The sequence below is a fragment of the Phyllopteryx taeniolatus genome, chromosome 17 (assembly GCF_024500385.1).
Source record: "Phyllopteryx taeniolatus isolate TA_2022b chromosome 17, UOR_Ptae_1.2, whole genome shotgun sequence".
Taxonomy (NCBI): Eukaryota; Metazoa; Chordata; class Actinopteri; order Syngnathiformes; family Syngnathidae; genus Phyllopteryx; species Phyllopteryx taeniolatus.
This window is the reverse complement of record NC_084518.1, coordinates 3,436,832-3,457,668: the sequence shown is the minus strand read 5'-3', so window position 1 is coordinate 3,457,668 and position 20,837 is coordinate 3,436,832. Positions and strand designations below refer to the sequence as shown.

At 41.7% G+C, this 20,837-nt stretch overlaps 1 protein-coding gene across 3 annotated transcripts in view; it reads left to right on the top strand.

Annotated features, from left to right (window-relative positions):
• atp2a3 (ATPase sarcoplasmic/endoplasmic reticulum Ca2+ transporting 3) overlaps nt 1–20,837 on the top strand; it is a 51,684-nt gene that overhangs the window by 16,214 nt on the left and 14,633 nt on the right. For all 3 annotated transcript variants that reach the window (XM_061752549.1, XM_061752550.1, XM_061752548.1), the window contains 7 exons: nt 2,773–2,877; nt 3,433–3,571; nt 12,264–12,344; nt 12,576–12,661; nt 13,542–14,006; nt 19,035–19,123; nt 19,821–19,923. In XM_061752549.1, coding sequence (XP_061608533.1) covers nt 2,773–2,877; nt 3,433–3,571; nt 12,264–12,344; nt 12,576–12,661; nt 13,542–14,006; nt 19,035–19,123; nt 19,821–19,923 — 1,068 coding nt within the window. The remainder of the gene's footprint in view (nt 1–2,772; nt 2,878–3,432; nt 3,572–12,263; nt 12,345–12,575; nt 12,662–13,541; nt 14,007–19,034; nt 19,124–19,820; nt 19,924–20,837) is intronic.

Sequence of the window (20,837 nt, the reverse complement as noted above, 5' to 3'; positions counted from 1 at the left end):
AATGATGAAGGGCAGATGGGAGTTTGAGTCAATCAGCTGTGTAAAGTGCTGCAGTAATTATAGTGTAATGGGGCCTAAAATGTCAAGGTCATTCTTTTTTTGCCGGGAACTTTTCGAGTTATAAATGGCTGGACAATTTCACTAACAAATGACAGATTTGCTCTCCGCTTGTAATTGTTTGTCAACGAGGCATTCCGATGACTTTGAAATCAACTTGATTCCTGCAGCTGCCAGCGCACGAGCTCATGGCATCCAGGATGCCATGAGCTCTTTTCCATTTGTCACACGTCTGGCGACTCGCAACATAAAATGTTTTTGAGTGTGATGAGAGCAAAGTCAGAACAAAGTTAGGCTTTACTTGGGTCTGGATGCTAAGGTATTACCATAAAAGAGGAGGAGTCTAGGTATTATGCTGCTGGTCAATACTGGTACAGTATATTATCACTTTCATTATCACATTCTGTTTCATCCATATAAAGAAAATAGCAACACGTTATGAATAGAGACTATGAATCTTTCTGTATGGATGGTGAATTCTTTTTTTTGTCACAAGACACAATGCTACTTCTACGTGATTTAATTTGATGCAGCATTGGACCAAAACCCTGCAACAAACTTCACTCTGACGAAACTTGACTGCATAACAACTAATTGCGAAGTAGAGAAACGTAGGTTTTCGCTAAATTAGTGCTGCATTGTTGAGATTGCGTTGCCATGCACACAGTGCGAAATAAAAGACTGGCATTTCCAGATGGATTTCAGAAATAGTCGATGTTCTTTACTCACTGTGTTGCCGTCTGAATTGTTTGCATTCATTAACTTTATTTACTGTAGAAAAACAAGCATGTGGTCTTTTTCCTTCCATTCAAATGCTGGCTTAGTGGAGTTCTTCTGAATTTGACTTTATTGGCTGCTCTCAGCTAAAGATATCACGTAACACGCATCCTTATTTTCCGTGGGGCATGTGGAAAAACTTACAAATGGCTGCGCTAAATATGAATTTGAAATTAGGATTTGATGACAAAATAATGGCAGCTTTGCGTTTTTTTAGTGTTTCCAAGGTAGCAAGTGCGTGTAAATACTATCACATTACAATAATACTTGATTCTTTAGTCATTTTATTTAGCTAGAACATAAAAGGGGAAAAAAGTTACCGTTGCTTGGATTACAATTCTACCTAGATGTATGCTCATATGAGCGATGACCGGGACATCAAATAATAAACCAACAAATACGTATGGAAAGAAACTAGTTTGCTGTAGCCACTTACAGATGTTGTTCTACTTCCTGATGATAAATTACCAAGTCGAAAGAAAATACTTTTTGCATGTGTATCTTATTTATTTTTATTGGAAATTTTAATGTGTTGTTTTCTGAATATTGCTTGTTCAGAAGATATTTAAGATAATTCAACTCACTAAATTTAACAAGTCTACCGTCAACTGCTGCTCGACATGTTCCTGTTAAGTGAGTTAAATAATTGTAATACTGCACAGCCAAAAGGCAAAGGCTAATGCATACAATTGGTTAAATCTAGTAAATACGTCAGGGGAAGGCTAAAAGTTGTTTAAAAGTGCTTTTGCTCTTTCATACAGTAGTCCATGTCCCATTTTATACAAATCAATTCATATGCATTCATTTATATAATATGATTGAAATGTAATGTACTCCTAATCAAGTGGTTGGAAAGTTGCAAGGTTAAATGTTAAAGTGGGTACACAAAGTTGTTGTTGTTCAGAAGCCACTCCTTCGGTATTTTAGCTGTGTGCTTAAGGTCGTTGTCTTGTTGGAAGATGAACCTTCGGCCCAGTCTGAGGTCCTGAGCGCTCTGGAGAAGGTTATTCGTCCAGGATATCCCTGTACTTGGCCGCATTCATCTTTTCTTCGATTGCAACCAGTCGTCCTGTCCCTGCAGCTGAAAAAAAAAAAACACCCCCACAGCACGATGCTTCACTGTTGGGACTTTATTGGACAGGTGATAAGCAGTGCCTGGTTTTCTCCTCACGTGCCACTTAGAATTAAGGCCAAAAAGTTCTATCTTGGTCTCATCAGACCAGAGAATTTTATTTCTCACCATCTTGGAGTCCTTCAGGTGTTTTTTTTTTTTTTTTTTTTTTTTTTTTTCGCAAACCCAACACGGGTTTGCTAAAAATGGCCAGATCTGTGCCTTGCCACAATTCTGTCGCTGAGCTCTTCAGGCAGTTCCTTTGACCTCCTGATTCTCATTTGCTCTGACATGCACTGTGAGCTGTCAGGTCTTGTATAGATAGACAGGGGTGTGGCTTTCCTAATCAAGTCCAATCAGTATAATCAAATACAGCTGGACTCCAATGACGGTGTAGAACCATCTCAAGGATGATCAGAAGAAACGGACAGCACCCGAGTTCAATATACGAGTGTCACAGCAAAGGGTCTGAATACTTATGGCTGTGTGATGATTTTCAGTTTTTCTTTTTTAATAAATCTGCAAAAATGTCAACAATTCCGTTTTGTTTCTGTCAATATGGAGGTGCTGTGTGTACATTTAGGGGGAAAAAATAACTAATATAAGAACGAGTGAACAATTTAGGAGGGTCTGAGAACTTTCCGTCCCCACTGTATGACTACATCTCGCTCGAGCCACAGCTGTTCTACACAAATGACATTTCCATCGCCGCGTCAACTCTATCCTCCGTGAGGACATTTTTCCTCAGAAACAACAACAACACAACTACTTAAGTATCAGCTGTACGATGAGAACGTTCCGATTCTGTGTCCTGTATGTTCGTCTAGGTGTTGGCTCTGTTTGAGGAGGGGGAGGAGACCGCCACCGCCTTTGTCGAGCCTGTCGTCATCCTCCTCATTCTCATCGCGAACGCCGTTATTGGTGTCTGGCAGGTGAGATACGCTTGCTTCTCTCCTCTCTAAAGGTAACGATAGTGGAGCGGTGGGTACTGATGCAGTCTTCTCTTTATTTATTTCACGTGTTCCAGTCATGTTGGCACCACATGTAGAAAGAAGTATTATAACAAGCACATTGGAAAGCAATTTGGCTGTTGCCACTGAAAGCAACCTTAGGCCAAGTATCAGGCCCACCCACTGGAAATAAAAAGAAATGTTTCAGACGTTATGAAGGTAGAAATGGGCATAATACTGTTCTTTTATTTGTCATCAAGCAACCAAACCGTTTGTTGGGTTTTTGGATTCATGTTTGTTGTTATAAATTCATGTCTGTTGTGGTCTTTCTCTTTCGTTTTTATCTATAGGCCAACGTTACGGCAATACATAATATAAACTGTATTTGGAGGAAGCCATTTTCTTAATTGGGTCTTGAAAAAGTTTCGTAAATACACTTTCATGACATGATTGAAGTGAGTTGAGTCAAATCCATCACTTGGAGCATCGGCACTGACTTAACTGCTTCTATCACTTGACTCATCTTTTTTGAACCAGGAGCGAAATGCCGAGAATGCCATCGAGGCACTTAAAGAGTATGAACCCGAGATGGGAAAGGTGTACCGCATGAACCGGAAAGCCGTGCAGAGAATCAAAGCCAGGGACATCGTTCCAGGAGACATAGTCGAGGTGGCAGGTGAGTACGCAACCAAACGCTTGGGTCGGCTCATTTGTCCTTCTGTGGGGCTCTTTCTGGGGTGCAGGTGTGCCTTTGCTCCTAGGAGCTTGCACAGAAACATGTAGTCCCACACCCTTTTGATACCCATTTATGAGTCTGGAAATATGGTCGGAATATCACACAACTAGATTACATAACGGTCTTTTCCCTGGATTTGCAGGTGCCAGGACTACGGTCCAATTGTGCATTTATGTGTGTTTCTGTGTAAGTGGTTGTGTTTAAGGCCCAGTTTAACTTTCCACTTCCCTTTGCTTTCCATACTCTCAGTCTCACCACCTGGATGTTTTGTCAGGTCTTCACGCGTACTACACAGCGAACACGTACTCATCCCTCGCTATAAACTCGCCCGTGTGTGGGCAGCCCAGTCTAAAAATAGTCCCGCTGTCATTCTGGTTTCAGCGACTTAAAGTGCAAGCGTGTGGTCTCCTACCATTAACGCAAGGGCTTCACCCTCAGCGTTTCTGCTTTTGGCATGGCACAGCTTGCTATTCGTCTGATAGTTTGGACGAATTTGTGGGAAAGACCTCGAGGAGCGATTCCAGGGCAAGACCAAAAAAAAGTGATCGCTCGATTTCAGGTTTAATCCTTACATACTGTGTAGGTCAAATGTGATCCGTTTTGACATTGACAGCAATACAGATACCCTAAATGTCTATCTTTCATGCTGAAATGTGATAGATGACTTATCTTAAAGTGACCCAAAATACACAAATATGACAATTGAACAAATGAATAAACAAAAAATTTACCTATGTGTACTAAAAGGGATTGTAGATTTAGCAAAGTGTTTTAAATAGAGGAAAATGGTGGTCATGGTGCTAATTTTAAAAATGTGAAACTGTACATTCCACAGTGTGTGTATTTTTTTATGGGTTAGTGGCAACAATGTTCAAGAGGGAGCTTGAAACAGTCGCGAGAACTGTCTGCGCCCCCTCCCACATTTGCACAAGTTCCTATCCAAACATACACCCGTTGGGCTTTCAAGGGTCTTTGGGGGAATTTCAAAACGGTGAAAGAAAAAAACGGCGTAGAAATAAACATACAGACTAAATATAAGAAACAGAAGTCAGGCAAGGGGGCGTCTTGACACAGCACTTGTGTGAGATCGGCACCAGAAAAAAAAAAATATTTTCCCTTTTCTCTGAAACATTGATTAAGGATTAATCATCCATGTTTTTCATGTAAGAAAGTCTTAATACATTTTGAAAAAAATCTGTTACTATTTGATAGACAATTATTATGATGATATTATTGGCCTCCGTCAAAATTGGCATACAATGTGCATGGAAAATTAAAGTTTAAAAAAAAATAAAAAATAAATGTCAGTCGACTGCATTCGCATGTGAAATTGTAGACATTTAAAACTTCTTCACTTAATTACTTTGTCACAATTCATAGATTCATCTTGTTTACATAACCTTTGTGGATAAATGGCACACTTCCCTTTTGAGTGTTTGTGACGCTGTGAGCGATAATACTTTGGAATTTGGGCTTGTTGCGGCCGGTGTGTCCCTTCGCACATGCGTGCGTACACAACAAGAGCCCACAGACAAGCTCACGCACGTCGTGAAGCATCCAAACTACCCGGCTCAGTCCCCATCTACCACCACCGCTACCTTCTTAGTCACTGTCAACACCACACCATCGCCATGACAACGACCCATGCTCTCTTTTTGCTCACATCTGTGACACTGGAGTTCATGAGGAGTTGTGGTGTTTTGCAACCTGGATGCTGCTGTGGTCCTTGGACAAATATATATGCTGTTTGCACAAGTCATGCCACAATAGCAGTGCTTGCGAGTTATACCTCGTTAGTTATATCGTTGTTTTTATGCGCTCTCTGGACACTGTATTAGGTCCAGGTACATTTGCATGTATAACCGCAACTCCAATGAAGTTGGGATGTTGTGTTAAACAAAAATGAAAACCGAATACAATGATTTGCAAATCATGTTCAACCTATATTTAATTCAATGCACTACAAAGAGAAGCTATGTAATGTTCAAACTGATAAACTTGATTGTTTTTAGAAAATAATAATGAACTTATAATTTTTTTTTTTTACACCTTCCAAAAAAGTCATGTGTACCACTGTGTTACATCACCTTTTCTTTGAACAACATTCAATAAACGTTTGGGAACTGAGGACACAAATTGTTGAAGCTTTGTAGGTGGAATTCTTTCCCATTCTTGCTCGATGTACAGCTTCAGCCGTTCAACAGTCCGGGCTCTCCGTTGTCGTATTTTACGCTTCATAATGTGCCACACATTTTCAATGGGAGACAGGTCTGGACTGCAGGCAGGCCAGTCTCGTTCCCGGACTCTTTTACTACGAAGCCACGCTGTTGTAACATGTGCAGAATGCAGTTTGGCATTGTCTTGCTGAAATAAGCAGGGGCGTCCGTGAAAAAGACGTCGCTTGGATGGCAGCATATGTTTCTCCAAAACCTGTATGTAGCTTTCAGCATTAATGGTGCCTTCACAGATGTGTAAGTTACCCAATGCCATTGGCACTAACACAGCCCCATACCATCACAGATTTTGAACCTTTGAACTTTGCCTCCACAACAGTCCGGATGGTTCTTTTTCTCTTTGGCCCGGAGGACACTACGTCCAAAATTTCCAAAAACAATTTGAAATGGGGACTCGGCGGACCACAGAACACTTTTCCACTTTGCATCGGTCCATCTTAGATGAGCTCGGGCCCAGAGAAGCCGGCGGCGTTTCTGGGTGTTGTTGATAAATGGCTTTTGCTTTGCATAGTAGAGTTTCAAGTTGCACTTACGGATGTAGCGCCGAACTGTATTTACTGACATTGGTTTTCTGAAGTGTTCCTGAGCCCATGTGGTGATATCCTTTACACATTGATGTCGGTTTTTGATGAAGTGCCGCCCAAGGGATCGAGGGTCACGGCCATTCAATGTTGGATTTCGGCCTTGCCGCTTCCATGCAGTGATTTCTTCAGCTTTTCTGAACCTTTTGATGATATTACGGACCGTAGATGATGAAATCCCTAATTCCTTGCAATTGTACGTTGAGTAACATTGTCCTTAAACTGCTGGACTATTTTCTCACGCACTTGTTCACAAAGAGGTGAACCTCGCCCCATCTTTGCTTGTGAATGACTGAGCAATTCAGGGAAGCTCCTTTTCTACCCAATCATGGCACCCACCTGTTCCCAATTGATGAGCATTCCTCAACTTTCTGAGACTTTTTTGCCACCTTGTCCCAGCTTTTTTGGAACGTGTTGCAGCCATAAAATTCAAAGTTGATGATTATTTGCTAAAAACAATCAAGTTTATCAGTTTGAACATTAAATATCTTGTCTCTGTAGTGTATTCAATTAAATATAGGTCGAACATGATTTGCAAATCATTGTATTCAGTTTTTATTTATGTTTAACACCGTGTCCCAACTTCATTGGAATTGGGGTTGTTTAATAATAATCAGAAAAGGAGCTGTATAAATAAAATCCTGCACAAAAAATGCTCACTTTCAATGGACAGTCAGAGGGATCCTTTTAGGGGTGTTTAATTTTGTTGAGAGTTGTGTCTCATCTTTTTGCCTCCCTCATTAGCCTAAATGCGAGACGAGACTTCTAGTATTGTATCTCAACAGAAAAGGGAGAAGTCAGGTTTCTGGGTCGAGAAATTAAATGTATTTTGTCTTTTATCGTAAATCGTGTACTCTGGCTTCCTCCCAGATTCCCAAAAAACATGCATGTTTGGTTTATTGAAAACTTTGTCAATAGGTGTGGATGGTTGTTTTTGTGTCTTGGGATTGGCTGGTGACCTCCCCAGGGTCGACCCCCGCCCCCTCACACAAAGTCAGCTGCTATAGACTCCAGCTCACTCTCCTGACCAACCCAAATGAGGACAAGCTGTACAGAAGATGGATTGATGGATAAAAAAGTATAATTCATTTATGATTGTTTAAATATTTAAGATCAATGAATCAAGTCGGAGTGTAAGATGGTTATTTCTTCCTGTATGTGGAATGTGTCGGGTCCAACATAATCCATCCTGGGATGCTAATTGGAAGCAACGTTTCCCATGCAGAGAAAATGCGAAATAGTCCATTCTACGGTGAAATTGTTACCATCAGCTTTTTTTTAAATTTGTTGTGTATAAACATAAATCAGCTTCCATTTATAAAATGTGAAGTCTACAGTTTGAAGTGTAATCACAATGGCCTTGACGCACTGGGTCAAGGATGTAAACATTCTTAATTGTCCGACAAGTCTACAAAGACCAGTTAACCAGTTTTAAAGGCTCTACCTTAACCTTTAGAACATACGATAATGAGCATGTTCACGTTGGAGTATTATTGCTTTAATCCTAAATCTGGTTGACATAACTGCTGATGTATTTTCTTCGTCACTTCTCGCATTCTTCTTTTGACATCTTGCAATATGCCAAATGAAAAGCAGAGCAGAATTAATCCTGATGCTTGCTGAACTGAGGTCTTGTAAGTTTAAAAAAAATAAAAATAAAAAAGCCAAGGACCCTCCCAGAATACAATAGCTCATAAAAGTCAGTATCCCTCCCATTTGTGTAAATTCAGTGGAACCTTGTTGTAAGTGACTAATAAGGGGGAGGGGCCGTCCATTAAATCAGATTGTCTGTTAAATTGAAGCACTTTTTTTGTGGCCTAAAGCTATCAGTACGGTACAGTGCAAAATTATTTTGGACATTTTTCGTGGGCTAAAAACACCCAGTACATCACAAAACGGTTGTGAATAAATATATAGTTTTATACAACGTTATATTATGTTTTATACATTGTATAAAGTTTTAAAAGATTTCAAGTTTATCCAAACTTATCTCACTGGTGTAGAAAAGGGGTGATTTTGAGTTCCAGTTGGACACTATTTCCTCTGTGTTATCTGTTAAATCTGAAGTCCGTTAAATTGGTGTCCGTTTAAATCAAGGTTCCACTGTGTTTTACGAAATCTGTTCGAGGGACAACACCGAACAAATGACACTTTGCTACATTGTAAAGTAGTCAGTGTACAGCTTGGTATAACTGCCCTGTCAAAATAACTCAACGCACAGCCAGTCTAAACAGCTGACAACAAAAGTGAGCCTAACAATAAGTGAAAATGTCCAAATTGGGCCCAAAGTGTCAACAATATCTTTTGTACCAGATCCTTAGAGAGTAATTTGCCAAGAGGTGAACTTCCAGTGACCGTTATGAGAGCGTCTGGGAGTGACGATAACAAAATTGAACACACCTGCGCCCCATTCATACGCGAGACCTTGGAACGCCAACGAGTCACGAAAGCAGCAGTGGTGGTGGAGCTAGGAAGTTTTTTTTTTTTTTTTTTTTTTTTTTGGACTATTTAGCCCCAATGGGCTCATTGCACGTAATCTCTTGCATTGCAGAAAATGTGCATTATTCTCCACATGGTGTTGTACAGAACTTGCCCAAACTAACCATCACAAACCTCTATCGTCGTCGTAAATCCTCCAATGTCCCGAGCAGCAAATTTGCGGTCTTTTCGGTGTCTTCCTCTTCTTACATCCACATATATGAAGGTATACAGTAAGTCAATATACATATAAGTTGGGGAAAAATATAATATAGCATATTGATAAACGGCGGTATGTGCAAATAACCCATTTGGACATTTACACTTGGGGTGTACTCAGCAGTTTGGACATTGATGTCAAATTATTTTGAGGGGACAATAAATGTCCACTATTATAAAAGTTGTACACGGACTAACGGTATTTTACATTGAAGCGCACTGTCATTTATTCAATGTTGTCCGATGGAGAAAAAAAAAAAAAAAAAAAAAAAGGAAAATATTTACGTGAAAATGTAATAATAATAAAAGAAATGTATGCTTTCAACAATGGTCTAATGGGTTTCTCTAGGGTGTTCGAGTATGAGTGTTTTATGTCTTCCAACTTTTACAAGCTTTCGAGCCTTAAAATTTAGAGGAGAATTTTCTTTTAACGACCATTTGTCCGCATTTTTCGAACCTGTGTAGCGGTGTTGTGATTTAAGATTTGAACAGAAGTGCAGAATGTGTGTAATATCTTGTGCACTAAATTGAGTTTAAAAAGTGTGATGCATTCAGTAAGAAGATATCTGCGCACTTCTGCCCGAAGGCCCCGTGTGAAGCCCCTCTCGCATAAATCGGTACGTTGACAAAGAAAATAAATCCGTATCCTCCTTGACGTCATTGAACTTCCAGGCTTTTCCGTGACCTCAGATTACCCGGAGGTGGTTCCACTGGAACTTGAAGTGAGGAGGGTAAAATAAAGTGTATGGAGGTGTTGGAAAAGGACACTATTTTACCACAAAGGCCTCAGAGGAGCGAAAATGCAGTACAATAAATATATTTACATAAGTTTCCACCCCTGCAGGGTACTTGCCCTCTCGTAGGTACGTCGCTGGCGATGCTGACCGCCGTTATGACACACTTGCGCTTTGCGCCGCCGCTGGAACTTTCCTTGAGGTTTTGAATGGAGTGACTTGCAGAGGTCTCGGTGTCAGGACTGTGTGAGAGTTTACAGAAGATCTGAAGCGATGGAAACCTGCACTGGGCTTTTCCCTCTAACAAGTCACATTTACGCTGCCAATTTATTATGCAAGAGTTCGATTCTGACAGTCCACTTGTGTCAAATGCAGAGGGCAAGCTGAACTAGCTGAATTTGCTAATTACTTTTCTGCAGACACTTTCATTGGACACTTCATTGGGTACACCTGAATGATCTCATTAAAAGACTGCAAGATCTGTATCAGACGTGCGGTGGCGATGCGGAGGGCTATGGTCACCCATTTGCGCGTTTATTCAAGATCCTAGTAATGTGCTGAATTGTACTGTACTAGTACGCTCTTTGTCTTCACTACTAAGACAATTCAGCACACTAGTAGAATTGCTAAGATGCACGAGTAGAACAACTGCATTTTCCTAGTGAGGCAAAACTGTGCACTAGTTGACAGTCGTGTTCTGCTATTACTACGAGTGACGTTTTAAAATTGTACCAGAAAATGTCTTGCCCTCTACTACTAGTACTAGTAGTGTACTGATGTAAACTAGTGCACAGTTCTGTCTCGCTGGTAAAATGTAGTTCGTCTACTCGTGTCCTCTGGTCGTTCTACTAGTGCGCAGAAAGGAATGCCATATAGTAGTGGAAAGAGTGTCCCGAGTTAGAAAAAGTCATTTCACTACATAGTTCAATACAGTAAAAATAGAATTAAAATACAGTAATCCCTTGTTCATCGCAGGGGTTATATTCCATAGCAACCATAATATTGATTTTTATTATTCGTCTAGATTTTAAAGCTTCATACAATACCAAAATATATGCATGTGAGGAGCGAGTATGAGTTTTGTCCGCTTGGGGTTGCCCTCCTCATTTTCTACACTGTAGTATCTGTGAAATTGAATGTAATTCGGTATTTTAACGAATAATCTGCGATATGATTAGAATTAAAAATAAAATAATAATTATAATTATTAAAAAAAAACATGCAATGCACTGAACCTGCAAAAAGTGAACCGTGATATACTAGCGACGACATTATATAGCGATGACCATATAATTACATTGTTACCACTTGACACCATCTATTGAGCATTAGCATTTTAAGAATTTCAGAGGCGGCTATTCTATTGGAAAGAATTGGATTGTGAAAATGTGGCTGATTTTCTGACAGCCACTCTCAGGCTATGTTTGTAAAGTAATGTCCGTTTTACAGCATGACAAAGGTGCCTTGCAGAAAGAAAGAGAGTCTGGTAGAGCAGAAGGAGGTACGAGGGTAGGCGTTCTCGCTCTCCTGCCCTCGACCAGTCCGGCCTTGGCCAACTTGAAGCCTGCGGCCGTCTCCCACACAAACACAACCCACATTGCACCCTCCGCCCTCTCTCGCTTTGTCTCGATCTCCCATAGGTGCCACACTGAGAGGCGGAAACAGTCGCTCTGTATTCTTTCTCACAGTTTTTTGTTTACCCCTCCGAGACGGGTTTTAAGATGGCTCAATCAAGTCAATGTTGTGATTAATGCTATGAAGCGCTGGCAGCTCATTAATGAGATGATTTCTAAAAAAAAATAATGTCTATAAGACAAAGGTGGCACGGTGAACGACTGGTGAGCTCATCTGTCTCACAGTTCTGAGGACGAGAGTTCAAATCCGGGCCCCGCCTGTGTGGAGTTTGCATGTTCTCCCCGTGCCAGCGTGGGTTTTCTCCGGGTACTCCGTTGTCCTCCCTCATCCCCAAAACATGCGTGGTAGGTTGATTTGAAGACTCTAAGTTGCCCGTAGGTGTGAATGTGTGCGCGAATGGTTGTTTGTTTAAATGTGCCCCGCGATTGGCTGGCGACCGGTTCAGGGCGTACGCCGCCTCTCGCCCGAAGAGAGCTGGGCCCGCGACGCTAGTGAGGATAAGCCGTCTGGAAAATGCATGGATGGATAAAGAAGACAAGTATATTGCATTGCACTGACTTTTGAAGTGTCATTCATCTTTTTCCTGTTAGAACTTAATTACCGTCTGCTGTCATACATAAATGCGAATAAATCACCCAAACCTCTACATCGTAAGCTAAAAAAAAAGTTCCTGGTGGTGGTTTATTGCGTTGGCCTAAAACTTGCAAACTATTCCGTATACTCCATTTTATAAGGGACGTTTTCATTTCAGTCGGTGACAAAGTTCCAGCGGACATCAGGGTGACCTCTATCAAGTCCACCACCTTGAGAGTGGACCAATCCATCCTCACAGGTAACATTTTCTCGGTTATTGTTTGTACGCAGCGCATTTCGTTAGTTGATTTGGCTATTTTGACTCCTCCTGTGCATGTACTTTGTTGTTTATGAATGCAAAATTGGAAATGGATTTTGCCCATGTGGCACGATTTAAATATTTCTTCTGCTTGAATGCATTTACTTTTGCCTCCATATTTAATTGATTGTTTTCATTTAAACATTTCTTCCCGTGCAATCTTTTCTTCAGGGGAGTCCGTGTCCATCATCAAACACACTGACCCAGTTCCTGACCCCAGAGCTGTCAATCAAGACAAGAAGAACATGTTGTTTTCTGTGAGCGCAACCCCTGAATTATTTACATTACAATTTCTGCTGCGAGCCCAACTTCTGTGTGTTGGTGTAGAAAAGGATGACGGTAATGAAGTAATATGAGCCTTATCAGTCCAAAAATGTCGAAATGATTCAAATTTGGAAAGGCTCGTTCAAAAGACCGATTGAAAAAGGACATCTGCATCTGTCAAAACGGAGCTCCTGTCAGCTATGTCTCCAGTCGTGGCTCTCGTTCTCCCCCAGTCAACATCAACTTGTTCTAATTGCTCTTCAAGTGGGATTAAGACTCGGTACGTCAAAATCCACTCAGAGCTATTCATTACACACGTGTTGAACAAGCCTTGACTTGAAGAAAAGTGATATTTCCAGCACGTCGGTGGTGAATCTGACGCTTCGATGTGTAGCTCAGCGGGTCATTTTCCGCTCTTATCCCGCCAGGGATAGCTTTTTCTATAGTTTTCGTTGTTGTAGGTTTCGGTGTATACAGTATTTACAGAAACTGTCCGTCATGATTGTAGCTTTTTTCCCCCTTCAAAGATGTTTGTAAATGGGTAGAATGATGGCATCCGTCGATCAATTTTCTATATCGCTGGTTTGGGTGGATGGCCCACCACACCCTGGACCGGTCACCAGTCACTAACTGGGCACATATAGAGACAGACAACCGTTCAGTCATATTTATACATTAATTGAGTGAAGTAAACCAATATTCAAGTCAGTGACTCCAGAATGATGTCAAATACCACAAATAAGCATGTTGTGTCTTGTTACATAAAAAGCGTTTATGCTTACGATTCATGTCAACGAATTTCCTGACCGATTGATTGATTAAAAGGAGGGGAAAAAGTCAACCTTCCATCAACACTCATGTTGTTTTCCGTAGGGCACCAACATTGCGGCCGGTCGGGCTATCGGTGTGGTCGTGGCGACTGGCGTTGCTACCGAAATTGGCAAAATCCGCAATCAGATGGCGTCGACGGAACAAGATAAGACGCCGCTGCAGCAGAAGTTGGACGAGTTTGGCGAGCAGCTCTCCAAGGTCATCTCCCTCATCTGCGTGGCCGTGTGGGTGATCAATATCGGCCACTTCGGAGACCCCGTCCACGGCGGCTCCTGGGTGCGGGGAGCCATCTATTACTTTAAGATAGCGGTGGCCTTGGCTGTGGCCGCCATCCCCGAAGGCCTGCCTGCCGTCATCACCACCTGCCTGGCCCTCGGGACCCGTCGCATGGCCAAGAAGAACGCCATCGTGCGCAGTCTGCCCTCAGTGGAGACCCTCGGTTGCACCTCTGTCATCTGCTCTGACAAGACGGGGACCCTCACCACCAACCAAATGTCTGTTTGCAGAGTAAGTGCCGATTGTAACCCAAAATATGCGGTTGATTGATTTGGGATGTTACGCTGTACCAAATGTGACACAGTCATACAATTAAATAGAGGGGAAAGGTTTTCTCTGAGGTCATGTGGGGAATTCTAACTTATTCATACAAGTGGCCACAGTTCAGATTTCTTGTTTTCCTGCGTACTTTATCTTTATTTCTTCGCTGGTAGACACGCAAAGTGTTCATCATGTTTTGCAGGATTTACATTAGTTTTTGGATTGTTGGAGATGCACTGCACAGTGCTGTCATGACTCGACTCCTCCCAATTTACTGTCATTTGCAATCCTTCTGTTCTGTGTACAGCAGTGGCTCATGCCAAGCCACTTGTTGCTAGGCAAAATTCATTCGTTTCTCAAAAACTTTTGCAAGTCTGACAAATGCACTCTAAGGAATTACAGAAACTACGTTGTAAATATTTTGAGAAGATGCATACATTTCATTTTGGATCATGACGCTGCATTAAATAGAAAATAATGTACATTCAAAGTAAGGAAAACCGAGTGAGTAGGGCAGGAGATTTGCCACTGTGTTAATGTACGTGCTGGTTGTCTTGGGTTTAGCAATAATGAGATTTCGACCACATCCATGTGTACCAGAAAGTACTAAGCACAAAAATGCAAAAGCTATACGAGGGTGATTAGCAGTTTTGCTTATTCAGAAACCTCTCCTTTGCTTATGTTCTTTATGGGCGTAAAACACCCTGCAAGCTCAGCAGAGAACTGTTTTTCATGTTGTGTACGCGCCTGACCACACACATACCCCCACTTGCATGATAACATGCAGTGTGTGCGCGTGTGTGCGTGCGTGTAGCTGCAGGGAGTTCCCTCAAACTGGGCGGATGTGAAGGAGTGACTTCACCGCAAACCTTTAAACCGTCCCAGGCACAGGAAGACTTAACCCAGCTGACGTTGGCAAATATTGACGTGCGTCCACCTAAAGGCCTTCCCGAGACTCCGTGACGGGGAACAAGGGCGCGTACTCATACCGTCTGTCCGCAACATTAGGCAGAGCTGCAATTTGAACCAGCACGACAACTGTATCAAGCTGAGAACTCTTCCTGACAAGTTGATGCTCTCGTCTTGAGAAACTACTCTCGCTCAATAGTATGTACGTCAGTTCGACAACAAATAGAACTGCCATGATTGCAGTGTCACTAAAAGGTTGATTACACCCTCAAGGCATGAATGCAAGTCTTGTATTCACCTGGAAGTCAGTTGGTTAGCTACTTTAATCATTTCTTGAGCTGAAAAGTAACTTAGTTACTTTACTGATTCCTTGATTTCAAAAGTAACCAAGTTAGAAAAAAGTAACTTGAGTTACTTTCAGCAGCTGCCAAGGGGCAGGAATATCACTTATCCACAGTACAAAAAAAAGCATTCACTTAACCGTACCCGTTACTTGGTCATGTGCGCCGCACAAGTTACAGAATGATGTCATCAACATGAACCGAAATAAATGTAAACAAGCACACCATTCTCAGTACACTTCTCTAAAGACTCTTAGCTCATTGATAGATAAATATCGGATGACGACTGTGGTCCATGAAGGCAACTGGACACACACACAAACACGCACGCAATTTTGATGCGAAGAGCGAGAGAACATTTTTCCTTACTACGTGACGTCAGCTGTGCAGCACGCTCAACCAGCTCACGGTCCGGACTCCAGGTGTTGCAAATATTATTTAAGCTAAGTATTTTAAATCCTTCAGTGAGTCAGTCCTTATGCTCCGTGACCGATTTATGACCGCGCACTTCGGTATGAATAATTAACCCACAACGTATTGCGCGTTTAACACGCCAGTAAAACTGTTTTCTTAATGTGTAAACAAAAAAGTAACAACAATCCAATCCACTTTTGACAGAGGAAAATAACAAAAATAGTGTGGCGACAGTGAAATTGTGCATTTCTTTGCACTTTTATGGAATTGCGTAATAAACTTACCAATCGCTTTCTTCTCTTTGTTGAAAAAAAGATCGGTCTCGGTTAAATACTTCTGCACAGCTGGACTGCTCTTTGTTAGAATCGCCAGCTACAAATGAGTACTTGGTGAGAGAAATTGATGATTTAAATGTAACTCTTTATGGTCTGAAGAAGTAACTGTAGTCTAATTACTTTCACGGGGAAAAGTAACGCGATCAACGCGTCACTGTCGTGACACAAAATGCCGGTATTTTGCAGTAACGCTTTTTGCAGCGCGTTACCGGCATCGCTGCGAAGGATTCTGCAAAAAACTTTGTGGAGGGGTTGATATTTTCCAACTAATTTCAATAAAAACGTCAAAAGCTGTTTATTACAAGTCAAATATCCATGTTACCTGGGAGGGCTGGCACTGAATGACTTAAGTATACAAATAATTGAAGCTGCAAGCAGCGATGACCATGCCCCCTGCATCCTTTATCAGGGGGAAATCCTCAAAATGCTCCGCCCACGTTAGATCGTAGCCACATTGGCAATTTAGCGTCATCTGTCGGTCTCATTTAACAAAGTATGTGCACAAAAATGGCCGCTCCGAGCCAGAACTGCCGACTTCCTGTTCCGTTTGGGGCACGCATCCTGTTATACTCTGCAACATTTTGAGTCATTCGGTGACACAAGTTTCCAAGGGATGTGACTTAGTGTGCTATAGTTTAAAATACACACTGTACCTTTTCACCAAGCTACAAAAGGTTGCAATTTATTTATTTTGATTGTTTGGGGGAGAATTTTTAGGAACGTTGACCCGTCCCCGCCAAAAAAGTGATTTATTCATCAGAAGAAAAATGAACAGCAATTCCAAGACGGCCTTTGCGCCGCCTCAGGCTCATTAAAGTACTTTGATAGTCTTATAAAATAGAAATCTAATTCCAAAATTGCACCAAAGATCAGTGTATAATACTAGTAGATATTATGTTGGGTATTATCCGTTTGTGATACTTTAGCTTTGGTGTAAATATGTTCATCAGATGGGTGTGGTGAAACTTTTGTACTATTAGATGAGTTGACCGTTTCACTTTACACTACATTTTTCTCAACTTTTAATTGGTTCTCATAAGATGAGGCAAGTGTCGCTAATGTTGTGTGTGTGTCAATACCATTTTTAAAGTTATCTTACCTTTTCTCATGTTTTCAGCGCAGAAGAGTGAAGAGTAGTTTCGTTTGATTTTTTTTTTTTTCTTTTGACTGCTTACCCGTGTGAACGTATTGTTGGAGGACACCGCAAAAGCAGAATTTCCGCAGATTAGCCTCCGTATCCCAACTCCCTATTCCCTTGTAAACGTGGACACGCACATCAGGGTTACTCACTCATCATCTCCGCGCAAGCGCAGAGAAAGCGAGTAAATGAATCCAATCTTGTGCCACGACCACTGAGTCACATGGATCGCACTGTGCCTTGTTACCGTGGCGACCACAGCAGATCAGATAGTGAGGAAAAAGTGGATGAAGGAACAACCTTATTCTATTTTCTGTCCTTGCTTTGCGTGCAGAGTAGCCAGTGGTTGATTTGTTAGAGAGTTACGGAACTGGGCCTTGTGATCTTTTGGAACATTCAGAAAAGTCCAAAAAGATGAAAATATTTCAACGTCTTTGGCTTTTAGTCGAGCAGCTGTCCAAGATGCAATGAAGTAGTTTCCCTTAACATTAAGTCTCAACTGTGTCAGGTCGACCCAGCTCGTCTGGCCCATTTGAAATATTGCGATAACATTTCAAAGAAGACATATTTATGCCTTCATATGATAATGCCTGCTGTGGCTTCCTGACTTGTTCTCTTTGCATAAATGTATACAAATGGCAACTTTATGTCGTCTGCTTAGCCCCTTTTTATTCTTCCAGTAAAATGTGATTGCAAACAATCTGGTATGACCGTATTACCATTACACATCCACTACATGCTCTGGTTTTTCAATTCACCAGCCAGTGCACCAATTCCCAAATTCGGATTACAAGTGCCTTGCCAATCAAGCTACCGAACCTATTGTAGGGGTTTTAGGCTGAAGATTCAAGAAAGTAAGAAACCTAACTAAAACTAATTAATGCACGAGTCTCTAAGTGTTCTATTTTCCTTGACGTGATCTATGTTGCACAAAAGTGTGTGCGTGCGTGTGTGTGTGTGTGTGTGTGTGTGTGATTGATGAGGCGTTACATGATGTGTGACTCCCCACGCATGTTTGGAAATTGTAAGCGGGTGGAAATCAAAGATGTGAGTAAAGGATTTGCGGACTTTCCCCAACCGTCATCAGTCATCCACAGTGGTGATGTCACTCTGTCGACGCAGTGCACTTTCATGTGGTCTCGTTCTTGAAATTTAAACCGACAAGCAAGGCCATTTTTTTCGGATTCCCAATGGCCAGCGTTCAGTTAACCGTAAAACACGTTAGGAGTGATTTGTGTGTGAACTAAAAGATGAAATGTGGAATCTCAAGTCAAGCACAAATTGTACACAAACAATCCTATTATGAATTACAAATGGGATTTGCCTTGAAGTTTTGCTTCATGCATCACACTTTTTTTTAAAATTTTTTTTCAACGTTTGTAATCATGGGTGACCATTATACTGGTACAATGTAACCCCCCCCCCCCCCACCCCCAAAAAAAATAATGACATCTATGGTCATGCTGAACAAACATATTTGGAAAAAAGCCACTGGAGTTTTCCTACTGGCGTCTTCTGGTTCTTCGTCTCTTCACAGCCCTCGCTGAGGCTTTTCCCTCTTTTGGGAATAACCGGAATCATATGATCATCGTCATCGTAATATGAATTGTGACATGTTTGTACAATGACAGAGGTTTGCGTTCAAGAGAGTATCAATCTATTTCAAGTCATTTAGCACACCGTCTGTGCATGTCATATTCCAAGTGACAGGGCTTCCTTTGCAGTTAGGAATGAGCTCGGTTTCATGCATCTTTGTGACTAATTTTGCCTAATAAAAAAGCAGCACGTTTTCACACAAACGCGTGAACTCCGCGAATGACTTTGCTCTTTTTTTTTTTTTTTTTCTCTCTCTCCTCTCCAGATGTTTGTGATAGACAAAGTGCAGGATTCAAGCTGCACCCTGCATGAGTTCTCCATAACTGGATCCACGTATGCACCTGAAGGGCAAATGTGAGTTAGTTAGACACGATGAACTTCGAGTTGCGTTTGAGCCAGGTTGAATGAAGTGTATCTTTGCTCACCACATACAGAACCACAAAAACGGTGCTAAAGTCTGGAAAGATCAATGAATGCAAGAGTTCTCTGTTTGTGTTGTTTAATTTCCTGGACACTATAGAGTTCCACAATCCTTAAAACATGTCAAATGAATGCCTTTTATAAATTTTTTTCATGTGCTTAAAATGAAAAAAATGATGTACTTGCATACTGTTAAAAAAAAAAAAAAAAAAGGGGGCGTTTATGAGGCATGAGAGGATGTTGAAGTGTGTTTTGCATGTTGTTTGTTTCGAATGTGATTCCACATGAACCTGTGGCTTTCATAACAGCACAGTGTGGGTTATTGTGTGGGAGCTTCGCTAGCAACGGCTGCGTTTCTACTGGGAAAGGATACACGGTCGTCACGCAGCCAGCGCTGCTTGCCTGAGAACACACACACACACACACACACACTCTCGCAATCTCACACATGCACGAAAACACTGTTTACCACTACGCGCATATTGTTTTGCATCTCAACGCTGCAATGCTGAACAGCTGAAATTCTTCCTCGGTCATCAATATTAATGAGTGCCTGATGTGTGGCGAACCGTGAAGTGTTTCCCCTCGTGTTTTCGAATCGTGCGTCATATTGGTCTGTTTTCTCCTCCAGACTGAAAGGAGACCGGTCAGTCCAGTGTGGAGACTATGATGGACTTTTGGAGTTGGCCACCGTGTGTTCCATGTGCAATGACTCCTCATTGGACTACAATGAGGTCATTAAAAACACACGCACACGCCGCATGCATACCAAATATAGTTCTGTTGCCATCCAACTCGTGAAAGCAGCACAGACAACATTGTGTAGCCTTGCTTTGTGTCATTTTTGTCGAAGCGCTAATTTTATCCGAATACTTGGAATTGCTTTTCTCACCTCTTTGTCATTGCCGCGGTATCTTGGTAACCACACTGACGAAAGAAGCCAGTGATCACTCTCCTTAAATTGCATGCATCCTCCCCCAGCTAACTGGTCCTCTCCTCATGAACGGATGTTTATGCCACCACTTTAATATGTTTTTAGGTGACGAAACACCTGAGTGGGAGCAGCTGAGTGCTTGAGGGGGGCGGGACGAGGAGTTTTATTGCTTTTGTCCTGTCACGCAAACAATTGATTGGCCCATTAGTGCCTCCTCTCCCTTACACCACTTTGCCGCACCTGTTAAAGAGACTTCGCTGGTATGACTCACCACGGGGGTGAATATCATTTGAATATTGTCCTTGGCAATGTTCTGACAACAAAGACAATGGCTGAATTATTGAGTAGCCTGCGTTTAGTAATGTAATGTGACGTAATGTAATTGAGAGCGATGCCCGAAGGAAGGTCACTGTGAGCAAAGCAATCCTTTTGGAACGCACGCAGTGGTGCACTGTTTGACGGACTGTAATTGAACTGGACTGCGTTTTTAGTCGGTGTGCTTCAAATGAAATGGGCTTACTTTACAGCACAGAAACGACACTAGTTGAATTCGTCTTGACTTCTGCCGAGTTTGAACTGTCAGAAAAAGGGGAAAACGTTCGGGTTGCCAAGCATACTATGCACTATATGAATCAGTCCAAATAGTCTTCATTTAAAATCACAAGATGTAACACAAATAAAGGAGATATTTTACATTTTTTTTCCCCCCGCAGT